The sequence below is a fragment of the Pelodiscus sinensis genome, chromosome 3 (assembly GCF_049634645.1).
Source record: "Pelodiscus sinensis isolate JC-2024 chromosome 3, ASM4963464v1, whole genome shotgun sequence".
Taxonomy (NCBI): domain Eukaryota; kingdom Metazoa; phylum Chordata; order Testudines; family Trionychidae; genus Pelodiscus; species Pelodiscus sinensis.
Window position 1 is genome coordinate 41,250,193 of NC_134713.1, and position 21,835 is coordinate 41,272,027.

A 21,835-nucleotide genomic window follows, 5' to 3' on the forward strand; every position below is an offset into this window, starting at 1 on the left:
CGCGACAAAATCTACCCACCAGTAGATTCACTGATTTGTCGAGCCCTGCTTATCGGATAGTCAGTCGACTAGTCGATTTCCCCTCCCCCCCCCCCCACTGCCTCTATCAAATAGAGGTAGCAAATGGGGGAGGGGAAGAGGGGATACTTCAAAGACACAGCTGATGTGGCGCTGCCCCTTTGAACCCCGCCTGGGCGTTTCAAAGGGGGAGTGCTGCCTGAAGCCCGCAGTCAGCTGAGGAGCCTCTAGCTGTCCCGGGAACCCCCACCTGACCTGAGGAGCCTCTAGTTGTCCCCCACTGATCCCGGGCTTCATGAGTGCACTTCCGCTTTGAAATGCACAAGAGCCTCCTCTGGGGACTCTTGTACATTTTAAAGCTGCCACGCCTGCATGCAGCCCAGTGTCAGCAGGACTTCCTGCTGAACCCGGGCTGCATGTGATGTTCTGCATTCCTTCTTTGAAATGTATAAGAACCCTAGCGGGGTTTACTACTCGACTAGTAAATTAACCACAATTTAACTCTTAAGCAAGAGTCCTCTGTACCTTGTTATGAGAGCATATTGCTTTTTAAAAATAGTTCTGGAGTTATTGTATTCCACTCTTGGTGTTCATTAGCCCCCGGTTCAAAGGTCAGATGATGGCCTGCCCCAACAATCTCATTACACTTGTGCCCATTCTTCTGAAGGCATAAAGTGCGGAGTGGAGCCAACTGTCTATCCTTTTAACTGCATCCTAGACTGAGAGAATGATTAGTAGTGTCCTTACTGAAGCTAATTCTGTTTCCATAGTTTATTGTAAATTTTGAAAATAACATTCTATTAGTGTACACATTGAGATTGTGGTGTGTGTGTGTGTGGTTGTTTCATTTGGGTAACTTCTGTACAGTTCTGTTACCCAGTACCAGATTTTCAGTCTTCATGGCTGGAAAAAAAAACCCTCTCCACTTCAGATCTTGCTCCTCATGTGACAGTCTGACTGCTTAATGATGATCAAAATAGATGTTTATTTCCCTAGGGCTACGTCTAGCCTGGCATGATTTTCCATTAAAAGCATTTGCGGAAAAGAGCATCAAGATTGGCACAGACACTTTTCCGCAAAAGCACTTTTTGCGCAAAAGCGTCCGTGCCAATCTAGATGCGGGTTTGTGCAAGAAAGCCCTGATCGCCATTTTCGCCATCGGGGCTTTTTTGCGCAAAACAGTTTTTAGCTGTCTATACTGGCTCTCTTGCGCAAAAAACATTTATGGAAAAGGGCTTTTGCCCGAACGTGAACGTCAAAGCATTTGTGCAAGAAGCACTGATTTCGGACAGAGGACATCACTGCTTTTGTGCAAAATCAAGTGGCCAGTGTAGACAGCTGGCAAGTTTTTGTGCAAAAGCAGTTGCTTTTGCGGAAAAACTTGCCAGTCTAGACGCAGCCACGGTGAGTGACATATTACTAGCAAATTTTCTATACATTGTTTGCTTTCAAAACTATCTCTAAAGAGCTATTGGAGGTTAGGCTGAATATATTTCATGTTAGATAAATTTGCTTACTTTCATTGCTGTTGCTTTTAGGGAGCTAATATCAGGCAGGTTCCCCAACTTATAAATATATTTTAGTAACAACCATGCAATATTTTTATGTCAAACTCAGAGGATGCCCTCATTGGCAGCCAGTACTCCTGCTCATGCAAGGAGTAAGGGAAGCTGACATGAGCATTTGCTCCCATCAGCCACCCACTGCAGGGATGGTGGGGAAACTCAAATCAGGGTACATTGACTCCAGCTATGTAATTAATGTAGCTGGAGTTGTGTGTCTTAATTCAACCTTCTTTAATGTAGACCTGGCCTCACACTATGGGAACTCTTGTATATTTACAAATATAGTTTAATACATTTAGCAGATAAGAATGGCCATCCTGGGTCAGACGGAAGGTCCATGTAGCCCAGTATCCTGTATGCTGAAAGAGGCCAATACCAGATGCCCCAGAGGGAGGGATCACAACAGGTAATCCTAACATGATTCCTTCCCTGTCACCCACCTCCAGAGAAACAGAGGCTAGGGATACCATTCCTACCCATCCTGGCTAGTAGCCATTGATGGACCTAACTTCCATGAATCTATCTAGCTCTTTTTTGAACCCTGTTAAAGTTCTAGCCTTCACTGCATCCTCTGGTAAGGAGTTCCACAGGTTGACTGGACACTAAGTGAAGAAAAGCTTCCTTTTGTTTTGTTTTAAATCTGCTGCCTATTTTTATTTGGTGACCTCTAATTCTTTTATTGTTGGAATAAGTAAGTAACTTTTCCTTATTCACTTTTTCCATACCAGTCATGATTTTATAGACCTTTCTCATATCCCCCCTTATTCATCCTCTTTTCTAAGATGAAAAGTCCAAGTCTTTTTAATCTCTCTTCATATGGGACCCATTCCAAACCCCTAATCATTTTTGTTGCCCTTTTCTGAACCTTTTCCAATGCCAATATATCATTTTTGAGTTTAAATTACCACATTGGTACACAGAATTCAAGATGTGGGCGTACCATGTTTTTATATACAGGCAATAAGATATTTTCTGTCTTCTCTATCCCTTTTTTAATGACTCCTAACATTCTTCTTTTTTTTCTTTTTTTTTTACTGCCACTGCATACTGAGTGGATGTTTTCAGAGAACTATCCACTATAACTCCAAGATCTCTCTCAATTCGTTCTAACTAGATTAGCCCCCATCATATTGTATAGTTGGGGTTATTTTTTCTAATGTGCATTACTTTACATTTATCCACATTACATTTCATTTGCCATTTTGTTGCCCAATCACTTAGTTTGGTGAGATCTTTCTGAAGTTCTTCACAGTCTGCTTTGGTCTGAACTACTTTGAACAGTTTGGTATCATCTGCAAACTTTTCCATCTCACTGTTTATTCCTTTCTCTAGATCATTTATATATAAGTTGAATAGGATGGGTCCCAGGACACATCTTTGGGGGACCCCACTAGTTACCTCTCTCCATTTGGAAAACTTACCATTTATTCTTACCCTTTGTTTCCTGTCTTTTAACCAGTTATCAATCCATGAAAGGATCTTCCCTCTTATCCCATGACAACTTAAGTAGAGTAAGAGCCTTTGGTGAGGGACTTTGTCAAAGGCTTTCTGGAAATCTAAGTATACAGGCAGTCCCCGACTTACGCGGATCCGACTTACGTCGGATCCGCACTTACGGGGCTTTCTCACCCCGGAAGTCGGGGCGAGAAAGCCCCGTTCGTAAGCTGCTCCGGTGCCCCTGGTCTGCTGGAGACCGTCTCCAGCAGACCAGGGGCACCGGTCGGGTTCCCGCGCTTCTGAGGCTTTGCCAGAGCAAAGCCTCAGAGGCGCGGTGAACCGCCGCTGCTGTCGCTTCAATCTGGGTGCCTGTGGTCTGCTGGGGACCGTCCCCAGCAGACCACAGGCTCCCGGACTGAAGCCGCAGCCGCGGGGGGGTCCCGCGCCTCTGAGGCTTTGCCAGAGCAAAGCCTCAGAGGCGCGGGGAACCGCCGCTGCTGCCGCTTCAATCTGGGTGCCTGTGGTCTGCTGGGGACCCCCCCGCGGCTGCGTCTTCAGTCAGGGAGCCTGTGGTCTGCAGTGGGAGACTATGTAGTTCTGGTAGAGAGCTGAGAGCTGGTAAGGCAAGCACATGACCTAGAAGAGATGAGGCATTCCTACAACATGGGATATTAATCTTGTACTCTGTTTTGCTTTTAATTGGACATGACAAATCCAAACTGGTTATCTGGGTTGTGATCACTAGGAATGATTCCTCAGTTGAACCATTGGCAGGATTCACATCTAAGTTCCAAACATGGAAAGTTCAGTTTTTACCTAGCTTCTTTATCTGGTTGAGTTGAAAGATATTTATGGTCCTATTTCCTTCATCACTGAAATAAACCCATTCTAGGTTGGGGCTTTCTCTAGATATAGTGGCACAGTCAGTAGGGAAATATTTAGATAAATATTTAGTGCCTATTAAAAAGGTGGCATATATTGCTTGGACAAATTTGTCTTGGCATGTGAGGATGAGGTACCTAACCTTCTTGGAGCTTATATCAAGAACTTAGCCAGGATCAAATGTAACATGTAGCAAATTTTTATTATGGATGTATTTTATTTAGCAGTAAGAGATTGGGTGTGTCTCTTTTCAGTGTAGGTCAGTTAACATACAGGAAATATCACATTGTTTTTAAGTACTGACAGGATTTAGAAATGCTGTTTCCTTTGAGAGGTATTAAAATATGTTTTATATTTCACGTGACTTGGAAAAATATGCTAGTTGGCAGAGTCTAAAATGAAAGATTTAATGCAACTGTATTTGAGAGACTTAAAGAAAAAGCAGAAATCATGTAAAGGTCCTGTAGGTGTCTAATTTATACATCATGCATTCTAGACTTTAAGCATCATTTTGGGAAAATGTGTTCTGCTTTAGAATAAAAATAAGATTTAAGAATCACAGATAAATGATAAAAAAGATCCATTTGCCTAATGCCATCTTCTCTAGTGTTTTATTAGTGATAATTCTGGCAGAAATGTGCATTAGAAACCCTCAGTGATGCTCCCCAGATGGTTTTTTTAGCAGTTAGAAAGAAAACTGCTAATATAAAACATATTTTATGATAAAAGCACAGTGTAAAATAAACCAGACACAAATAGAGTAGATAGTGTATATAAAGGGAGAAAAGCAAGTAAAAGCAATTAATTTTACAAAGTAAACTAAAAATTAAAACACATAGTTTGGCTTAGGTTTCTATTGAACAACCGTCTTAAAACACATTGTCCTATTGAAACAATAGAACACATATTGTGTGCTTATTAAATGACCCTTAACTTGCAGAAACGTGTTCTTTTGAATGAAGAGGGAATAACAGTTCATTGGGAGTAAAATTTGTCCCAGATCATAGTTTGCATATGGACTCCTGTGTTCCTTAAGCCTCCTGGTAGACATTTTAAAAGAGAAGCTACTGAGAGAGCATTCACACAGACCAGTCTCTGTACCCATTTTTGGCTCATCTACACAGGGCGAAATGTCAGGGGGAAAAACCCCCTCTTTCAGAACATACCGTCTTCCTTGTAGAACGAGGTTTATAGGGATGCTGAAAAAACTCATTTCCTTTTCTGAAATTTTTTTTGGAAAAGCAAATGCGCTCCTTGGAAGCAGCAGAGCTCTTCTGGGATACCCCTGGTATCCCAGAAAAACTCTGCAGTCTAGATGTAACCTTTGTGTGCTCCAGAGGCCTCTCTCATTGCCTCATAAAGCTGATTCTAAAGGGTGTGATGTCAGGGCAGGTTAAAGGATCCACAGTTGTGTGGATCCAGCAGTTTTTACACCCTGAATATTTGTCCTGTAGGACAGTTTCTTAAACTTTTTAAGGCGGAGGAGCACCAAGCAATCTTTTTTTTTTTTTCCATGAGGAACACCAAGGATTTTTTGTTGACCAAAAAAAAAAAAGAAAAATGGGGAGGGGCGGAAGTTATTGAGGAAAAAGAAAACACACACATACACACAAGTCACCAGCCCCTTTAAGTGTCTCCATTTTGAACTCATGAATCAGACAAAGTGGGTCTTTGCCCACGAACGCTTATGCTCTAATATATCTGTTAGAGTTAAAAATCAACAAGCAGTCCTGTAGCACCTTATAGACTTATTCTCCACGGTACACCTCTGACTGCCTCGCGGCATGCTGGTGTGCCACGGAACACAGTTTAAGAAACATTGCTGTAGAACCTCACTTGAGACTTCCCTTCAATCTGCCATCATTCCATTAATAGTGACTCTTTAAGGTTGTTTAATCAACTATGTATCCATTCAATAGTAGTTCCATCAAGCTCATGTTTCTTCAGCTTGCTTATCAGAATGTCATTTATTTCTTTATTTGATTTATTTAAATATTTTTACCCCGCCTTTCTATTAAACTTCAAGGTGGCTTACAAAAACAACAGCAAAAAATACAAATATATTTAAAATATGAGAATTTAAAGTATGAGACCCCAGAGGGACGTAACCAGCTAAAAACATATAGAGAGTAGGAACACACAAATACAGACTCAAACATTAGTAAAAGCATGAGTAAAAAGGGTGGCTTTAGCCTGATGCCAAAACAATACTAGCATTGGCGCCATGCGAATATCTTGAGGAAGAGAATTCCACAGCCTGGGAGCAAAAGCTGAGAATGCCCTGTTCCACGTAGATGTTAATCTTATCTCCACAAGTGGGGGAACATGAAGCAAAGCCTCCCTAGCTGACCTCAATCCCCAGGCAGGTTCATATGGGAGAAGACAATCCTTCAGATACCCTGGACCCAACTCATTTAAGGCTTTATAGGTCATAACTAAAACCTTAAATTGTGCCCGGAAACATACCGGAAGCCAGTGCAGCTGCCAAAGCACTGGCATAATGTGCTCTGTATACTAGTGTTAGTTAAAACTAGAGCAGCCGCATTCTGGACCAGTTGAAATTTCCGAAGACTCTTTAGAGGCAGGCCCACATAAAGTGCATTACAGTAATCCAGTCAGGATGTAACAAGAGCATGGATCACTGTGGCCAAGTCATACTTGTTCAGTAAGGGCCGCAGCTGATGGATTAAACTAAGTTGCCCAATGGCACTCCTGGCCACCAAAGAGATCTGATTTTCAAATGTTAAAAAAGGGTCCAGGAGGACTCCCAAGCTGCATACCTGTTCTTTCATGGGGAGAGTAACCCCGTCTAGAACAGGTGCCATGCCACATTCACAAACAGATGGTGTCCTGATCCACAGGACCTCAGTCTTATCTGGGTTCAACTTCATCTTATTTGACTTCATCCAAATCACTATTGCCTCCAGACACCGATTTAGATCAGTCACTACCACACCTGGTTCTAATGTCACAGGGAAATAGAGTTGCATGTCATCTGCATATTGATGGCACCGTACTCCAAAACTCCTTATGACCTCTCCCAGCGGCTCCATATAGATATTAAACAGCATAGAGGACAAGATGAAACCTTGAGAGACCCCATGCCACAATTGCCATGGGGTCGAATAGCAGTCCCCTAGCTCCACCTTCTGAAAGCATCCCAACAGGTAGGACCGGAACCATTGCAAAACAGTGCCTCCAATACCCAACCCCGCCAGGCATCCCAGAAGGATATCATGGTCAATGGTATCAAAAGCCACTGAGAGGTCTAGGAGAATCAACAGGGTTGGACTCCCCTTGTCTATCTCCCGGCGTAAATCAGCTACCAGGGCGACTAAGGCTGTTTCAGTTCCAAAACCAGGCCTAAAGCCAGACTGAAATGGATCTAAGTAATCTGTTTCTTCCAAGAAAGCTTGGAGTTGCAGCACCACCGCCCGCTCGAGTACCTTGCCCAAGAAGGGAATATTAGCAATTGGGCAATTGTTATTTAAGTCATGTGGGTCCAGGGAAGTCTTCTTGAGTAACGGTTTTATCACTGCCTCTTTCAAGGCAGCAGGAACCATACCAGATCTAAAGATGCATTAATAATCCCCTGGACCCAGCCAGTCATTCCTTCTTGGCTAGATTTAATAAGCCATGACGGGCAGGGATCAATTAAGCACATGTTCGGTCGCACTCCTCCAAGTACCTTGTCCATATCCTCAGTTTTCAGTAGCTGAAATTTATCCAGAGAAAAAAGACTGGATGGTGCACTCAACACATTCTGTGCCCCACTTACATAGCAACCAGAGTCCAAATCCAACTGGATGCAGGCGATCTTATTTGAAAAATGCTTTGGAAACAGATCGCAGCGGGGGACCAAATACTTCTCTTATTTCGTCATGAGTGCCAGACTGCAACAAGCCCTGCACTACTGGAAACAATTCTGCTGGACGGCATTCTGCAGACACGATATGGGTGGAGAAGTAGCTTTTCTTTGCTGTCAGCACCGCCACAGAGTAAGCTCGCAGTTCATCTCTAACCTGCAGTCGATCAGACTCAGCCTTAGTTCTCCTTCAGCGGCGTTCTAGCCATCACATAGACTGTTTTGCTGCCATCAGCTCCCCAGAAAACCAGGGAGCAATCTTAGCTCTACTGGTCCAAAGAGGGCGCTTAGGAGCAATCATATCAACTGCCTGGGCTACCTCGGTGTTCCATGTATCAACTAAGGTATCTACAGGACCATTTGCCATAATGGCTGAACAATCCCTCAGGGGCGTCAGAAAACCCTATGGATCCATCAGCCTCCGAGGGCGGATCATTTTAATTGATCCTGCGCCTCTGTGGAGGGGAAGGTCAGCACATAGTCTAAACTTAACCAGGTAGTGATCAGTCTATGACAAAGGGAGTGTAGCCATATCCCTTATCCCAAGAAGTCTATCACCCTTAGTCCAAAAAACAAATCGAGTGTATGGCCTGCAACATGTGTTGGGTCAGTTATTTCTTAGGATAATCCTTGGGTGGTCATGGTATCCATAAAATCTTGGGCTGGACCAGACAGAACAGCCTTGGCGTGGATATTAAAGTCCCCCAAGACCAAAAGCCTCGGCATCCTCAATGCCACGTCCGACACCATGTTGGCCAGCTCGAGCAGAGCTTCTGCCGTATAGCAAGGTGGGCGGTACACAAGCAGTATACCCAACATCAAGTACAGACACTCAAATCTGACACTTTGTTGGACCACAACCCTAGCCAATGAGACAATTGCCACTCCACCTCCCCGACCATTAAGCCGCGGCTGATGCTGTACTAAGAACCCAGCCAGGCACAATTGGGAAAGGTCGACACCTCCCTCCACTCTCAGCCAGATGTCAGTGATACAAGCCAGGTCAGCCCCTTTACTCAGAATTAAATCGTGGATGACAGCTGTCTTCTGGGCTACTGACCTGGCATTCAGTAACAGCACCTTCAGGGCTGATGACCAGGTATTAAAGTACCCAAAAATTTTTAAGGCTGGGAACAGGACCGAAAGAAGGAATAACACATAACTGTATAAACCTCATTCCCCTTGGCTGGCCAGTCCGGATCATCCTTCCATATCTTCCCCTACCTGTCATAACTGCCACGATGCCATCTGAGCCCTCCTCCTTAGGCACTCCGTCTGTGCCAAACCACATAGTGGTGGGGGGAAGCACAAACACACACTTTCAGTTTGGGTAGCTAAAGGGAACTTCCTCTCACCAAGAACCCTTACCCGCCCTCCCTGCTCTCACCAGGGACTGAATAGGCCACCACACAACCAAGTGTGCTGCTCTTACCAGCACACACAAACACACACTCAATTATAATCTACCATCACAGCACTTGCCCTTGGTCTGCCCCTGAAGGGCTCCCCCAAAAGGGCAGCCCCCTTTGGATTGCCTCTTTGGGCTGATTTAGGGCTGTTTCAAAAGCCTTGCTGAACCTCAGGTATGTTATATCGACCATGTTCTTCTAAATCAACAACAGTTACCTTGTCAAAGAAAGAAATAAAACTACAGTAAAATTCCAGTTGTCCGACATCCAGTGATCCGGCACTCCTGCTAGTCCTGCTCCACCTGGAACCCGGAAGTGCTCCAGGCAGCCGGACAATTGGAGCTGCGCTGTCCTGGGCTTTCCTGAGTCAGCCACTGGTCAGTTTCAGCAGCGGCTAATTCGGAGATGCCCAGGGCAGAGCAGCTGAGGTGCTGCTGGGTTGGTCCCGCAGCACCGCCCCCCCCACCCCACCCCGCCCCAGACTCCTCATAGCCCCCCCTTCCAATAGTCCGGCATATCTGATAATCTGGCACCCCCTGAGTCCTAAAGGTGCCGGATTATTGGAAGTTTACTGTAGTTTGGCATGATTTGTTTTTAGTAAATCCATGCTGGCTGCTACTGATTGCCCCTTCATCCTCCAGATGCATACATTTAAAAAAAAATCTATTTCTATATTCTGTTGTTTATTTATTTCCCAAAAGGCAAACTGTGGTTACTCTCTCTTATTTTGAATTTCCTTAATTTTTATTGTTCATGTCAAAATCTAAAATGTCTTTTAGTGGCTTTTGTGTATCCATTCTTCTGTGTCCTCATTTCTTGAAAAAATAATGTACTCAATGAACACAGGATAGCAACAAAACATTTAAGCAAAGGGGGGAAATGTGACCATTTACAACTTATTGTATGATCTGAAGCCAAATTATTTGTTTAAAGCCATTTGCATCAAAGAATATCAGTAAAAAAAGTAAGTAAAAGCCATTAGTCTAGTAATAGAGTTCAAAGGAACTTTCCTTATATTGAACAAATTACTTGACCATATAATGAAGAGTAATTCTACACTGATAGGGGAATTTATACTGTGGATCTGTTCCTTCTCTGATTCTTTGATACGTAAATAATCAAGATGCACTGAGGCTTTCAGTCACCTCTTGAACCTGTGCTATAAGCTTTAAGGTGATTTACAGGGTCTTAGGTATTCTCAACTATGTTAACAGAATTCAAAGGAAGCTAGTTGAGGAGAGGAATCAGGAAATTTGGGCTGTGGCATGGTGAAACAGTAGAAGAGACTGTGTGGGTCTTTTGTGGACAAATAGATTTGTAAAAAACGCCTAGAGCATGGATAATATTTCAAATGTATGAATCATAAAAATATTTTCAAACAAACCATTCCTAAATTCTTTACTATTACTATATGTAATAATATAGTGAGAAACCAAGGTTCTGCATCAGCCCACTCCTGGCTGTGATTACACTGAGCCATCCATCCCTGTCAATGGCCAGAAGCTCGACAAAATGGACAGGTTTACATATCTTGGCAGCACTCTATCGAAGGCAGCCAACATCATCGAGGAGGTGAATACTAGAATCGCCAGAGCCAGTGCAGCTTTTGGAAGGCTTCAACTTAATGTTTGGAATCGAAGAGGCATTAAGACTGAGACCAAGCTAAAAGTCTACTCGGCGGTCGTCTTTCCCACCCTCCTCTATGCTTGTGAGACCTGGACTGTATATAGTCGTCATGCGAAAAAGCTGAATCACTTCCACCTGAACTGTCTACGGAAACTACTGAAGATAAGATGGCAGCATAAAGTTCCAGATACTGATGTTCTTCTACAGGCTAATATGACAAGCATCCACACCATGCTTTGCAAGGCACAACTCAGATGGGCTGGCCATGTTGTGCGCATGTCCGATGATCGATTGCCCAAGAAGATGCTCTATGGCGAATTACAACACGGCAAGCGATCTCTTGGAGGTCAAAAGAAGAGATTCAAAGACACCCTTAAGGCCTCCCTTAAGAACTGTAACGTAGATCCTGGAAATTGGGAGAGTATTGCTGATGATCGTTCCGCCTGGCGCAGACGAATACATGATGGTGCAATAGTCCACGAACAAAAGAGACTGCGTTATGCTGCAGAGAAATGTCTTCTTTGCAAGTCCAGGGCTAGTATCTTCTCTTCCTCCGGTCGGCAGACCGATCTTCCATGTCCCCTCTGTAACCGTCAATTTCGGGCTCAGATTGGACTAATCAGCCATCTCCGAACCCACTCCCAAGTAAACTGATGACACTGGGTGGTCCTCATCGATCTCGATGGACGAACAGCAATAATATAGTGCTAAGCAGACCTGCTTGCTTTCAGGATTTGGAAAATTTATTTTATATGTATCTATTTCTTAGGTACATCATTTGAGCCTATATGCAATGTATAAGCTTCAGAAAGATAAATAAGTACTTAGCCACAGTTGTCTTTGTTAAATAAAAGCAAAGACTTGCTTAGAGAATGGATATATTATGTAGCCTGGTAATGTACTTAATTTTCTTTTAATGATTAGTTAATAGCTCAAAGGCGTATCTCAAATTACAGTAGCTATGCAATAGCATTTAAATTAAGTTTTCATAAACTAATTTGGAGTATTTGTCAGCAGAAACTAGTATTTCGGAACCATCTTATTTGTACCTTTCTTGCCCAAGCATTAACTTGGTGTTTTTGCTCTTGATTCGTAACAATGGTTGTCACGATGGGGTTTCCAAAGGTCTTTCTCTCCTTTTGTAATAGATTCTACATTTCCCCCAATACATATTTTTGTCCGTATAAGTGATTAACATAGTTGGATGGGGGAACTCGAGCAATTTGCTTATGCTTCAGAGAAAGGGCTGACAGCAGGCAATAGCAGTTCCATTTCCTGATGCCTGAGTGCAATTCTTGTGATATGTCTGAACATCAATGTCCCTGGTATCATGTGATCTGTAATCTGTTCAGAGCTCTTATTTCCTTCAAAATGCAGCAGGCCTGCATACTAGTGTCTTAATCTTGATTTGCTTTGTGTCTTTAGTGGAATCTCTTAGAATTTAGTTTCTGTGGGAAAAGAGTTTTTCATATTTTTGACTTTGTTTTCTTGTTCTTCCTTTTTTAAATCTCTAGCCAACAAGAACATTAGTCATGACAAGCATGTCCTCTGAGTAAGTATGAGATATTTTTGTGACTTTCTATTCCGTGTAAATTTTGAAAGCTTTGGCTTTCACATATTGAATTAAATCTATTTGTGGGTTATCTATGAAATATATTTTCCTTGGTTGACTGGTATGCATATGCTTAAATACGTGGTAGTTTTCTGTAGACTAGAGCAGGGGATCACAACCTGGGGCGCACACATCCTTTGGGTATACAGAGGTCTTCCAGGGGTTACATCAGTTCATATTTATCTGGATATACAACAGGCTATATAAAAAGTACTTGTGAAATAAATGCAAACTAAAATTTCAAACACACACACTTTTTAATAGTGCTATATATAATAGACTATACACCAGGGAAGGGGAGCTCTTGGCCCACAGACTGCATCCGGCCTACTGTTTAATTTCATCCAGCTGACAGCAAATCTGCACTATGGGCTGGAAGCACTGTCATGTTCCTGTGGCCCCGAAGCACAGGGGAAATAAGGGAAGCTCTGGATGCTTGCTCTGGAACTGTACCCAGAGGGAGCTGCAAGGGCAGCAACTGCAGGTATGGGCAGAGTGCACCATGCACAACCTGCCTGGTCTGGCCCTTCCACCTAGAGTCTGGACATGACAGCTGTTTCGAGGAGTGGCATGGAGCCAGGACAGGCAGGGAGCCTGCCTTAGTCCCACTGTACTGTTGACTGGAAGCCACCTGAGATAAGCGCTGTCTGGCCAGAGTCCATACCCCAAACTCCTAGCCTCAGGTCAGAACTCCCTCCCATCCTTGCTGTATACTGAAATTAAGTACAGTGTTCCAAATGATTTATTTTAGAATTATATGGTAAAAATGAGAAAATAAGCCATTTTTCAGTAATAATATGCAGTGATACTTTCCTATTTTTGTCTGATTCTGTAAGCAAGTAATTTTTAGATGAGGTGAAACTTGGGGTACACAAGGCAAATCAGATTCATGAATGGGATGCAGTAGTCTGAAAAGGTTGAGAACCACTGGATGTTATGGGTATGCTATCCAGCAATTAAAGGTAAAAAAAAAAAAATGTCAAAAAGTTTCAATTTGAGTTTTGAGGAAGGAATGGAGGACTGTACAGTAAATGGCTTGGACCTTTTGCTTGAGTCTTTGCTTTATCCATATACATTGAATTGTTTTGTAAAGAATGTCATAACAATCTGAAATATCAGTTTACATAAATAGCTGTTAAAGAAGTATTTCTTTTAGGCTTTTTTGGACAGTTGGTTACAGAGATTAAAAGCTAGCTACCATTGCATATTTGTGGAAGAGTTAATATTTTTCTGGCATATTCTTTTTACTCTCCTTAAACTCTTACAAAATAAAGATCATCCAACACAAACACAGTTCCATATTTTATTAAAAAATTCCTTTAAAAAAAGTTATATGTGCCACCCACATGTCTTTCAGATTTGAAAACATTTGACAAATCATGATGGTTATATAAAGATGAATACTTAAAAATACACTTGGTTAGTAGCTATCTTTAAAGAAATGCTTTAGACATGTTTTTGTCAAATTTTCTTCCTTTCATTATACAATAATAGTTCAGCAAGTAGAACAACTTAAACCTATATTTATATTTTTTTATGCTTTATGAAACTCAACACTAACACCCCTTCGCTTCACAAGCCTTACATTTAACTGCACAACACAACATCTCTGTAAGGTAGGTAAATATGATCACCAAGTTAGATACAAAATGAAACACAGGGAGGTAATGATTTGTCCAAAAACAAAGGAAAAAGTCTTGGCAGAGGCACGAAAAGAACCTATGTTTCATGGCTGTATTGCAGAATCATTCCTTTGTCACATGCAAAAAGATTACATTTAATGTTTCCTCCTTTTACTTACATAATTAAATCCACTTAATATTTGCGTGTTACTTCACTTGGTTTATGTTAAGATGCGTATATTATATGGCTAACGGTAATTAACATTGTCCCTCAAAACTCTGCTAGCTAATTTAAGGTCTGTGCTTTGACCTCACTGCATTGAGAGAGCACATTATAAGTTGCCTTCCCTGGTCTATGTGTGGGGCAAATAACCTTTGGAAGGAGGAGGAAATGCATCCCTTGAGACAAGTGATTCTCAAACTTTAGCAACCTAAGAACCTCCATTTTATGTTAAATTTTTGCAGATCCCTCCCACTCAACCCTGTTCCCCACAAACATCTGTCCCCACTCCACTCTTACCCCAAAGCCCCAGCTTTTCCTGATCCCTCTCCACACCTCTCCCTCTGCTTCCCTGTCTTGCTCTGCCCCCTCCCCTGAGTGTATCTCATTCCCACTTTTCTCCCTCCTCTCAGTGCCTCCTGCAGGCTACTGTTCCACAGCTTGGTGAAGGTCCTGGGTGGGAGAAGGAGGAATTGAGGGAAGGAGAAAAGGGGGAAGGACAAGACGTTAATCATGGGCACAGTGAATCCTAAGTTTGAGAAACACTGCTCTAGACAGAGAAGCCACCTGTCAAGAGCATCTTCTGCCAGAGCTGGTGTCAGGGCTAGAGAAATGGGTCAATGGAATTTATATAAACATACCGTATTTTCTGGCGTATAAGGCGACTGGGCTTATAAGACGACCCCCTAATTTTCCAGTTAAAACATAGGTTTTGGCCTATACTCGCCGTATAAGACTACCCCCCCCCCCTTCCGAGGCAACACCATTTAATAACATCAGATTTGATTTAAATAATTTTAATTAAAATGGTTTTGACTTACCGGTACTTAAAATCCTTCAAAATCCTCATCATGTTCATCCTCTGACATCATAAGTTCATCAATGACATCTTGTGGTACATTTGTAAGACAGTCATATGGATCTAATTCCGAATCAGATGGTGTGGCTTCAGCTTCGGCTTCCCCTTCATCTTGCCACAAGAAGTCGTCCTCCATACCATCCAAAGAATTTGATATGCCACACTTCTTGAAAGACTTGATTATTGTTTCTGCATCAATATCATTCCAGGCTTTTATGACAAAGTTACACAAAACATCCAATTGTGGCGCACGCATGTTTCCTCCTTTTGTGAATGACTTTTCGCCGCTAACCATCCACTCATTCCACTGTTCTTGAATGCGATCTTTAAATGACTTGTTTAGGCACACATCCAGTGGCTGTACCAATGATGTCAATCCTGCAGGAATAACTGCCGCATCTGTGTTTATTTTTGCCAGCCTTTTCTTTGTGCTGGTAGTTAAATGAGCCCTGAACATATCCCACACCAGTAGGCTACGTTCTTGACGAAGTCCACCTGGTCGCCTACTCCATACATTATCAAGCCATAGCTTTACCCCTTCTTCATCCAGCCAGCCTTTTTCATTCACATGTACATAAACTCCAACAGGGAACTTGATTTTCGGCATTGTTTTTCTTTTAAAAATAATCATTGGTCTTAGTTTGGCACCATCAGCTGTACATGCTAGTACCACTGTAGAACTGGACTTCTCATGTCCTGTTGTTTTAATTAACACTGTTTTTGCACCTTTTGGATTAACAGTTTTATTTCCAACCATATCGAAATTCATAGGAGTTTCATCCATATTTCCGATCTGACTTAACGCATAGCCATGTTTCTTGTGCTGTTGTAATACATATCAATGGAAAAGACTTACTTTGCCGTCGAGATCTGCAGGTAATTTTTGTGCAATTTTGGTCTTTTGCCTCAGTACCAGATTATGCCTTTCCAAGAACCTAGTACACCAGGATACAGTGGCCTTAAATCCTTTGCTGTGATCTGGGTTAGATTTGGCCCACTGAAGTGCAAACATACGTATTTTGTTTCGTGTCACTACATAACCATTTTGACGATGCTCATGCACTATGTCTGCTACGTGCTTTTCAAGTTCTGACTAATGTGGGGTGCCTCTTCTTAATGCACACTTACTACTTGACATACTCTTTAATGCATCTTCATTTGCTTTCCAGTCTCGGACCATCTTTTCTGTTACTCCATATTGACTTGCAGCAGCACAGTTATTATGTTCCTTGGCAAAGTTTACAACTTTCAGCTTGAAACTGACTTCAGATTTCCTCCTCCTTGCTGGAGCCATGATGGGGTCTTTTCTACCAGCCATTTGTTGTACACCCACTTACAGAACATCCCTAATCTTTTAGGCCGCTGGATGTGCGGTAATACAGTACTGTAGCTTCGGCTACATACAGAACGTCCCTGTGCTGATACTGTATGTATCATGCTGAGCCAATCCCGGCAAGCGGTGTATTCTATTAATGCATACAAAGCCTGCTCGGATTGGCAAAGGTTGTAATAGCCCGCCTCTCTGACTCAGCCAATCCGAGCAGGCTTTGTATGCATTAATAGATGACACCGCTTGCCGTGATTGGCTCAGCGCGGTACATACAGTATCAGCACAGGGACATTCTGTATGTAGCCAAAGCTACAGTACTGTATTCGGGCACATCCAGCGGCCTAAAAGGTAATAATAGGGAAGTTCTGTATGTAGCCGAAGCTACAGTATGTTTATACCCGGCGTATAAGATGACCCCCGATTTTTGGGGGATGTTTTTTAGTATAAAAATCGTCTTATACGCCGGAAAATACGGTAGTCGTGTCAGAGTAGGTGCTGTGACATTGTTTTCCTCTTATAAGAGCATAGCCTGACTTTACTGGCTCATAGCCATGTTATGCTTCATGGAATTGCAAATCCATAAATCTGTATCTAGTAGGTTTGTAGTTTATTGAAATATAAATTGGTGAGTTTGTTGTAAATCGTGATCTTAGAGCTATTTCAGATTAGTATTTTAGGACTTCTCATTCCACAATACATCTCATGTAGACACCAAAAAAAGCTAAGATACACTTTGAGCACAATATGTAAAACCTATCCTCTGCGGATATAGTCCAGGTAGAGTCAGCATCCTTGTTGTAAAGTTGCCATGACCATCTCACACAATTTCTGTCACTAAAATAGAATAAAGGAAATATAAACATCATACTAAGGGTATGGTGATCACAAATGAAGGCCTAAAGTTAGGCTTTGAAGTCTATATTCATGCTTTTAAATAAGTTAAAAAAGAGTCCTGCATTTGGCCTCGCCTTTAGTGGAAAGTCAGTTTTCTAAGCTGTTTGTTTTATTTAAATCTCATTTTAAAAGGTGCTGTTGTCACTAGGAAGAATCATTTTTGGATATTCTTAGAGTTCTGATCACTTTCTGTTTTAACCATTTATTGGGAGCTTTTTTTATAGAGTTACTTACTACAGAGAGAAATGTGATTAAAGTGAAAAAATGCACAAGCTACAGGAAGCGTCCTGAATGTACTTGCAAGATGGCATTGATTGACTTATGAGCTCTGCCTGATTTGCCTCAGATTTGTACATCTGTTTTAATCTTTCTTACTTATTTTTGATCTTGAGTAGATGTATTTCTGAGTTTCTTCTAAAGCTCCAGAAGTCAGGTGTGTGGACAGAAAAGACATTGGAATCAAGCTTTTTGATACAGTACAGCAGCCGTAAATTGTTCTCGTATTGTTCTCAACTTTCCTTAAGGGATATCAGGATCTCGATGGTCACAAGATATTTGTGTACTTCAGTGTGCATATTCATAGATAATACACTTCAAACTCTAATTACAGATTATTTTACATGGAAATTATATCTGGTGGCATTAACTTATAGAACTAGTGAGGTTCGTGCTCTTGTGATTGAATCAAAATACAGTAATGTTTATGATGGTATCAAGATGTCTGGATAGTAGGGGCAAAACTTTAAAACTGGGCATTTGAGTTTGAGACTCTGGTATTTAGGCTAAATGTGGCCTGATGTTGAGGGATGCTTAACAACTTACTTTCCCAATGAAATCTGTTAAGAAAAGTTTTGCCTGAAATTTTACATTTATGCATATATCCTAATATTCTATATAAAGTAAACCTTTAATATAGAGTTCTTCTGATTTGTGGATTCTCTCCTCCATTCTCCCCCATGCATTGGCAGGAAACAGTGTGCAATGATTCAGGTGGTGAATAAACTGGGAGGCTTCTTGTTTTCGGATGATGTATGTGAAACGACTACTCATGTGGTTACAGGGAGTCCTCGCCGCACCTTGAATGTAATACTGGGAATTGCCCGGGGTTGCTGGATTGTGTCTTACGAATGGGTAAGAAATATGTCTGAATCTTATAATAGAGTAAGTGCAGCATTTGCATTATCTAGACTGTAATATCCCTATCAAAATCTTGCTGCAAACAATGCCATCTCCGTTATTCTTTTGCATTAAATAGAATACTGTTCTGAAATGCAAAAAATACAGCTGTATAACTATTGAATACACAAACTTTGTCATAATTTTGAGTACTTATAACATATTGTAGAAACATTTGTTAAGGATTGTTATTTTTACATAAAACAATTTGAGGTTTTTTTATGATCTCCAGACTAGAAAATATGCTTTATGAGCCTTGTGTACAAACAGATATGTGGACTGAAGATGTGCATCAATGTCTTATTTTCTTGTATATGTCAGTTAAAATGTGATGTAGATGAAACAATACAAACTATTAATCATATTTTTACCTTATAACCAAGAATAGAGGGCCAGATTTTTAAAGGTAATTTTGTACCTAAAGCAGCAGATAGAAACCTAGATTTTCAAAAATGCCCAGGTGCCAAACTTCTATGAAATCAATGGAAATTAGTTGCTTAGGTGTCTGAAAATCCTAGTAGACCAATGGTTTTCAAACTTTCCAGACTATTGTAGCCTGTTCAGGAATCTGATTTGTCTTCCATAGCACAAGATTCATCTCACTTAAAAATACCTACTTACAAAATCAGATATGAAATACAAAAGTGACATAGCACACTATTACTGAAAAATGGCTTACTTTGTCATTTTTATCACACAATTTTAAAATAAATCAATTGACATATAAATATTGTAGTGTAATGTATGTAGAGCTATATAAAGAAGTCATTGTCTGTATGAAATTTTAGCTTGTACTTACGTCACCAGTGTGTTTTATGTAATCTGTTGTTAAACTAGGCAAACTTCTAGATGAACTGACAAACCCTTGGAAAACCTCTGTATACCCCCAGGTACACATACCCATGATTGAGAGCCACTGCTCTAGGCATCCTGCTGCTGTTTTAGGTTCCTAAAACTAAAAAAAAAAAATCTAGTCTGTAATCAGAGGTGCTGGAACATAGTGTATTGAGGGTGCTGCAAAACCTCTGGCTTAAAGTTGTTTCCATTACATACAGGGTTTACATTTTGGTTCAGTGGTTCTCAGCACCCTTCACTCTGAAAATTGTTCCAGCACCCTTACCCATAATCTGGTATCATTTAATAACTCATTAAATAAAAATATCTTCTTTATTGGGTGCTGTTTTCTTTATGTTCATTGAATATTTTAAACATATATTTCCATCTGAAAATTACTTCGGATAATGAAGATTATAAACAAATCTCAGTAAACTTTTTCCCATTTCTGTTTTTTATGTGTTGACAATATTTGGGTAGAGTCAGTTTCTCTGTTTTGTCAACTGTCAGTTGCACTTCTCCCACGATTATCATAATCTCATTAATATTCTATGTCAAGAGCGACAGCACAGCATCAACTAGGAGCCATGCCAAAAGTAAAGTTTGATTAGGAATAATCCACTTAAGAACATTTTAAGCTCAACATTTTTACCCACCGGACCAACTTTATACATGCATAAACTTAAACAACAACAAATGGTCTGGTAGCGTTTTATAGACTAATGAAACATGTAGCTGGTATCATGAGCTTTCGTGGGCACAACCCACTTCTTCAGATGACTGGAGTTCAGAAGACTGGTCATCCGAAGAAATGGGCTGTGCCCACGAAAGCTCATGATACCGTCTACATGTTTCGTTAGTCTATAAAGAGTTACCAGACCATTTGTTGTTTAAGTTTATCCTGTACATACTATCTAGGCTACCCTCTAAAGCTTTATTCATGCAGTAATGCCAGCGAAGTGAATGGAATAGATCAGGGATTATTTTGTTCCTTTAAGTGTTACTGACCCAAATCTTTAAACTGTTTTCACTTACTTTTTTAATTGAATTGATGTGAGAGCAACATTCTCACTGAAGTGGGTCTGCCCCACGAAAGCTCGTCACCTAATAAACTATTTTGTTAGTTTGTAAATTGCTAGATGACTGCTTTTTTGTTTTACCAAGATCAGACTAACACGGCTACCTCTCTCTGACTATTCTCACTGAAGTGGGAGATGTGGATGAGTAGGCTATAGGCAAGTGTGATGGATGGTTATCATGGACTAAATATGCAAAGACTATTGTATTAATGTTATATGTGTATCTGTGGGCTTGTTAGTGATTGCATTTCTGCCGAATAGGTCAGATAACAGATACTTCCTGCAGGAACTAATCCCCAATACATAAAAAAATGTAGGTAACAAGTCTCTTTGAAGTTTTCCCCCTTGGGATGTAGCATACATATGGGTTTGACACTTGGTACAAAGGTTTTGGCAGACAAAGGGCTCGAAAATAACAGCTTTCTTCTGGAAAGAGGGTCATGGACGACATCTGAAAACTGAAATACAGAAAACTCAGTGCAACAGATACTGAGAGAGGATCTGAAATATTTAGTATTTGCTATGGTCTCCAGTATGGATGTCAATGTGTAACTGGTTAACGTTTAACCAGTTAACTAATAAACAGGGTTTTACATCCCTAGTCTCCAAGTGGTAGATGAGTGACCATTTTGTAACATAGGCTGTGTATAAACTGTTTATTTTTCTTAAGATATATTTACTGGAATGATTTTGTTTGAATAAATAATACTTTATTTTATGAAAGTTGCCTGGTCACTGGCAAACCCTGCTTTTTTCCTGGAGAGAATGAGTTCAATAGGACTGAACTGAGATCCCACCATCTGAGTTAAATATAAAGATTGCAGGAGTCTGCGACCTGAGGTTGATTTTCTCCCTCCAGACCACATAGGATTCCACCCTGAGAAAAGTGTCAGGCCTTCCGCTGCCCCCTAACTCAGATGGCTAGAAGGAAACTACAAGAGTCAGAGTACAGGTAACTCAGGAATTGAGACCGTAAGGATAACAAGCTTTTGTTTAAAATCAGTAATTTATTTAATCTTTAGATCTCTTTAACTGTAAATATTATAATCGCTTATGTTGTTTTAATGTTCGCCCAAAATTATTCATGACTCAACACTCTTAGCAGAGGTGGCTGAAGTCAAGACGTTTACATGAAAGTCCATAACAAATCTATTAAATGCTTCATCATAAATCTTAATGTTACTGTTCTCAGTGCTGGAACATTTCAAATTGGACACTGGAAATAATTTAATTTTGTTCAGGTATATAGCTTTAAAAAAAAGAAGAATTATAGGGACTCGGTAGTGCATTAAAAGATTTTTTTTTTTTTTTTTTACCTTTTTGAGACACTATAGTTTCTCCATTAGTTGTCACATGCCTGTGAAATTCATTGATGGGAATGAGGTTGAGAGGCCTTTTCCGTGGAAA

The 21,835-nt window shown here is 40.9% G+C and overlaps 1 protein-coding gene across 8 annotated transcripts in view; it reads left to right on the forward strand.

Moving 5' to 3' along the window:
- Positions 1-21,835, forward strand: part of MCPH1 (microcephalin 1) — a 225,446-nt gene that overhangs the window by 41,553 nt on the left and 162,058 nt on the right. For 6 of the 8 annotated variants that reach the window (XR_012902550.1, XM_075923600.1, XM_075923599.1 and 3 more), the window contains 2 exons: positions 12,317-12,354; positions 18,308-18,470. Coding sequence is in view for 7 of the 8 variants with exons in the window: in XM_075923600.1 (XP_075779715.1) it covers positions 12,317-12,354; positions 18,308-18,470 (201 nt within the window). In the remaining variant the exon portion in view is untranslated. The remainder of the gene's footprint in view (positions 1-12,316; positions 12,355-18,307; positions 18,471-21,835) is intronic. The other 2 variants (XM_075923602.1, XM_075923603.1) reach the window with 1 other exon arrangement.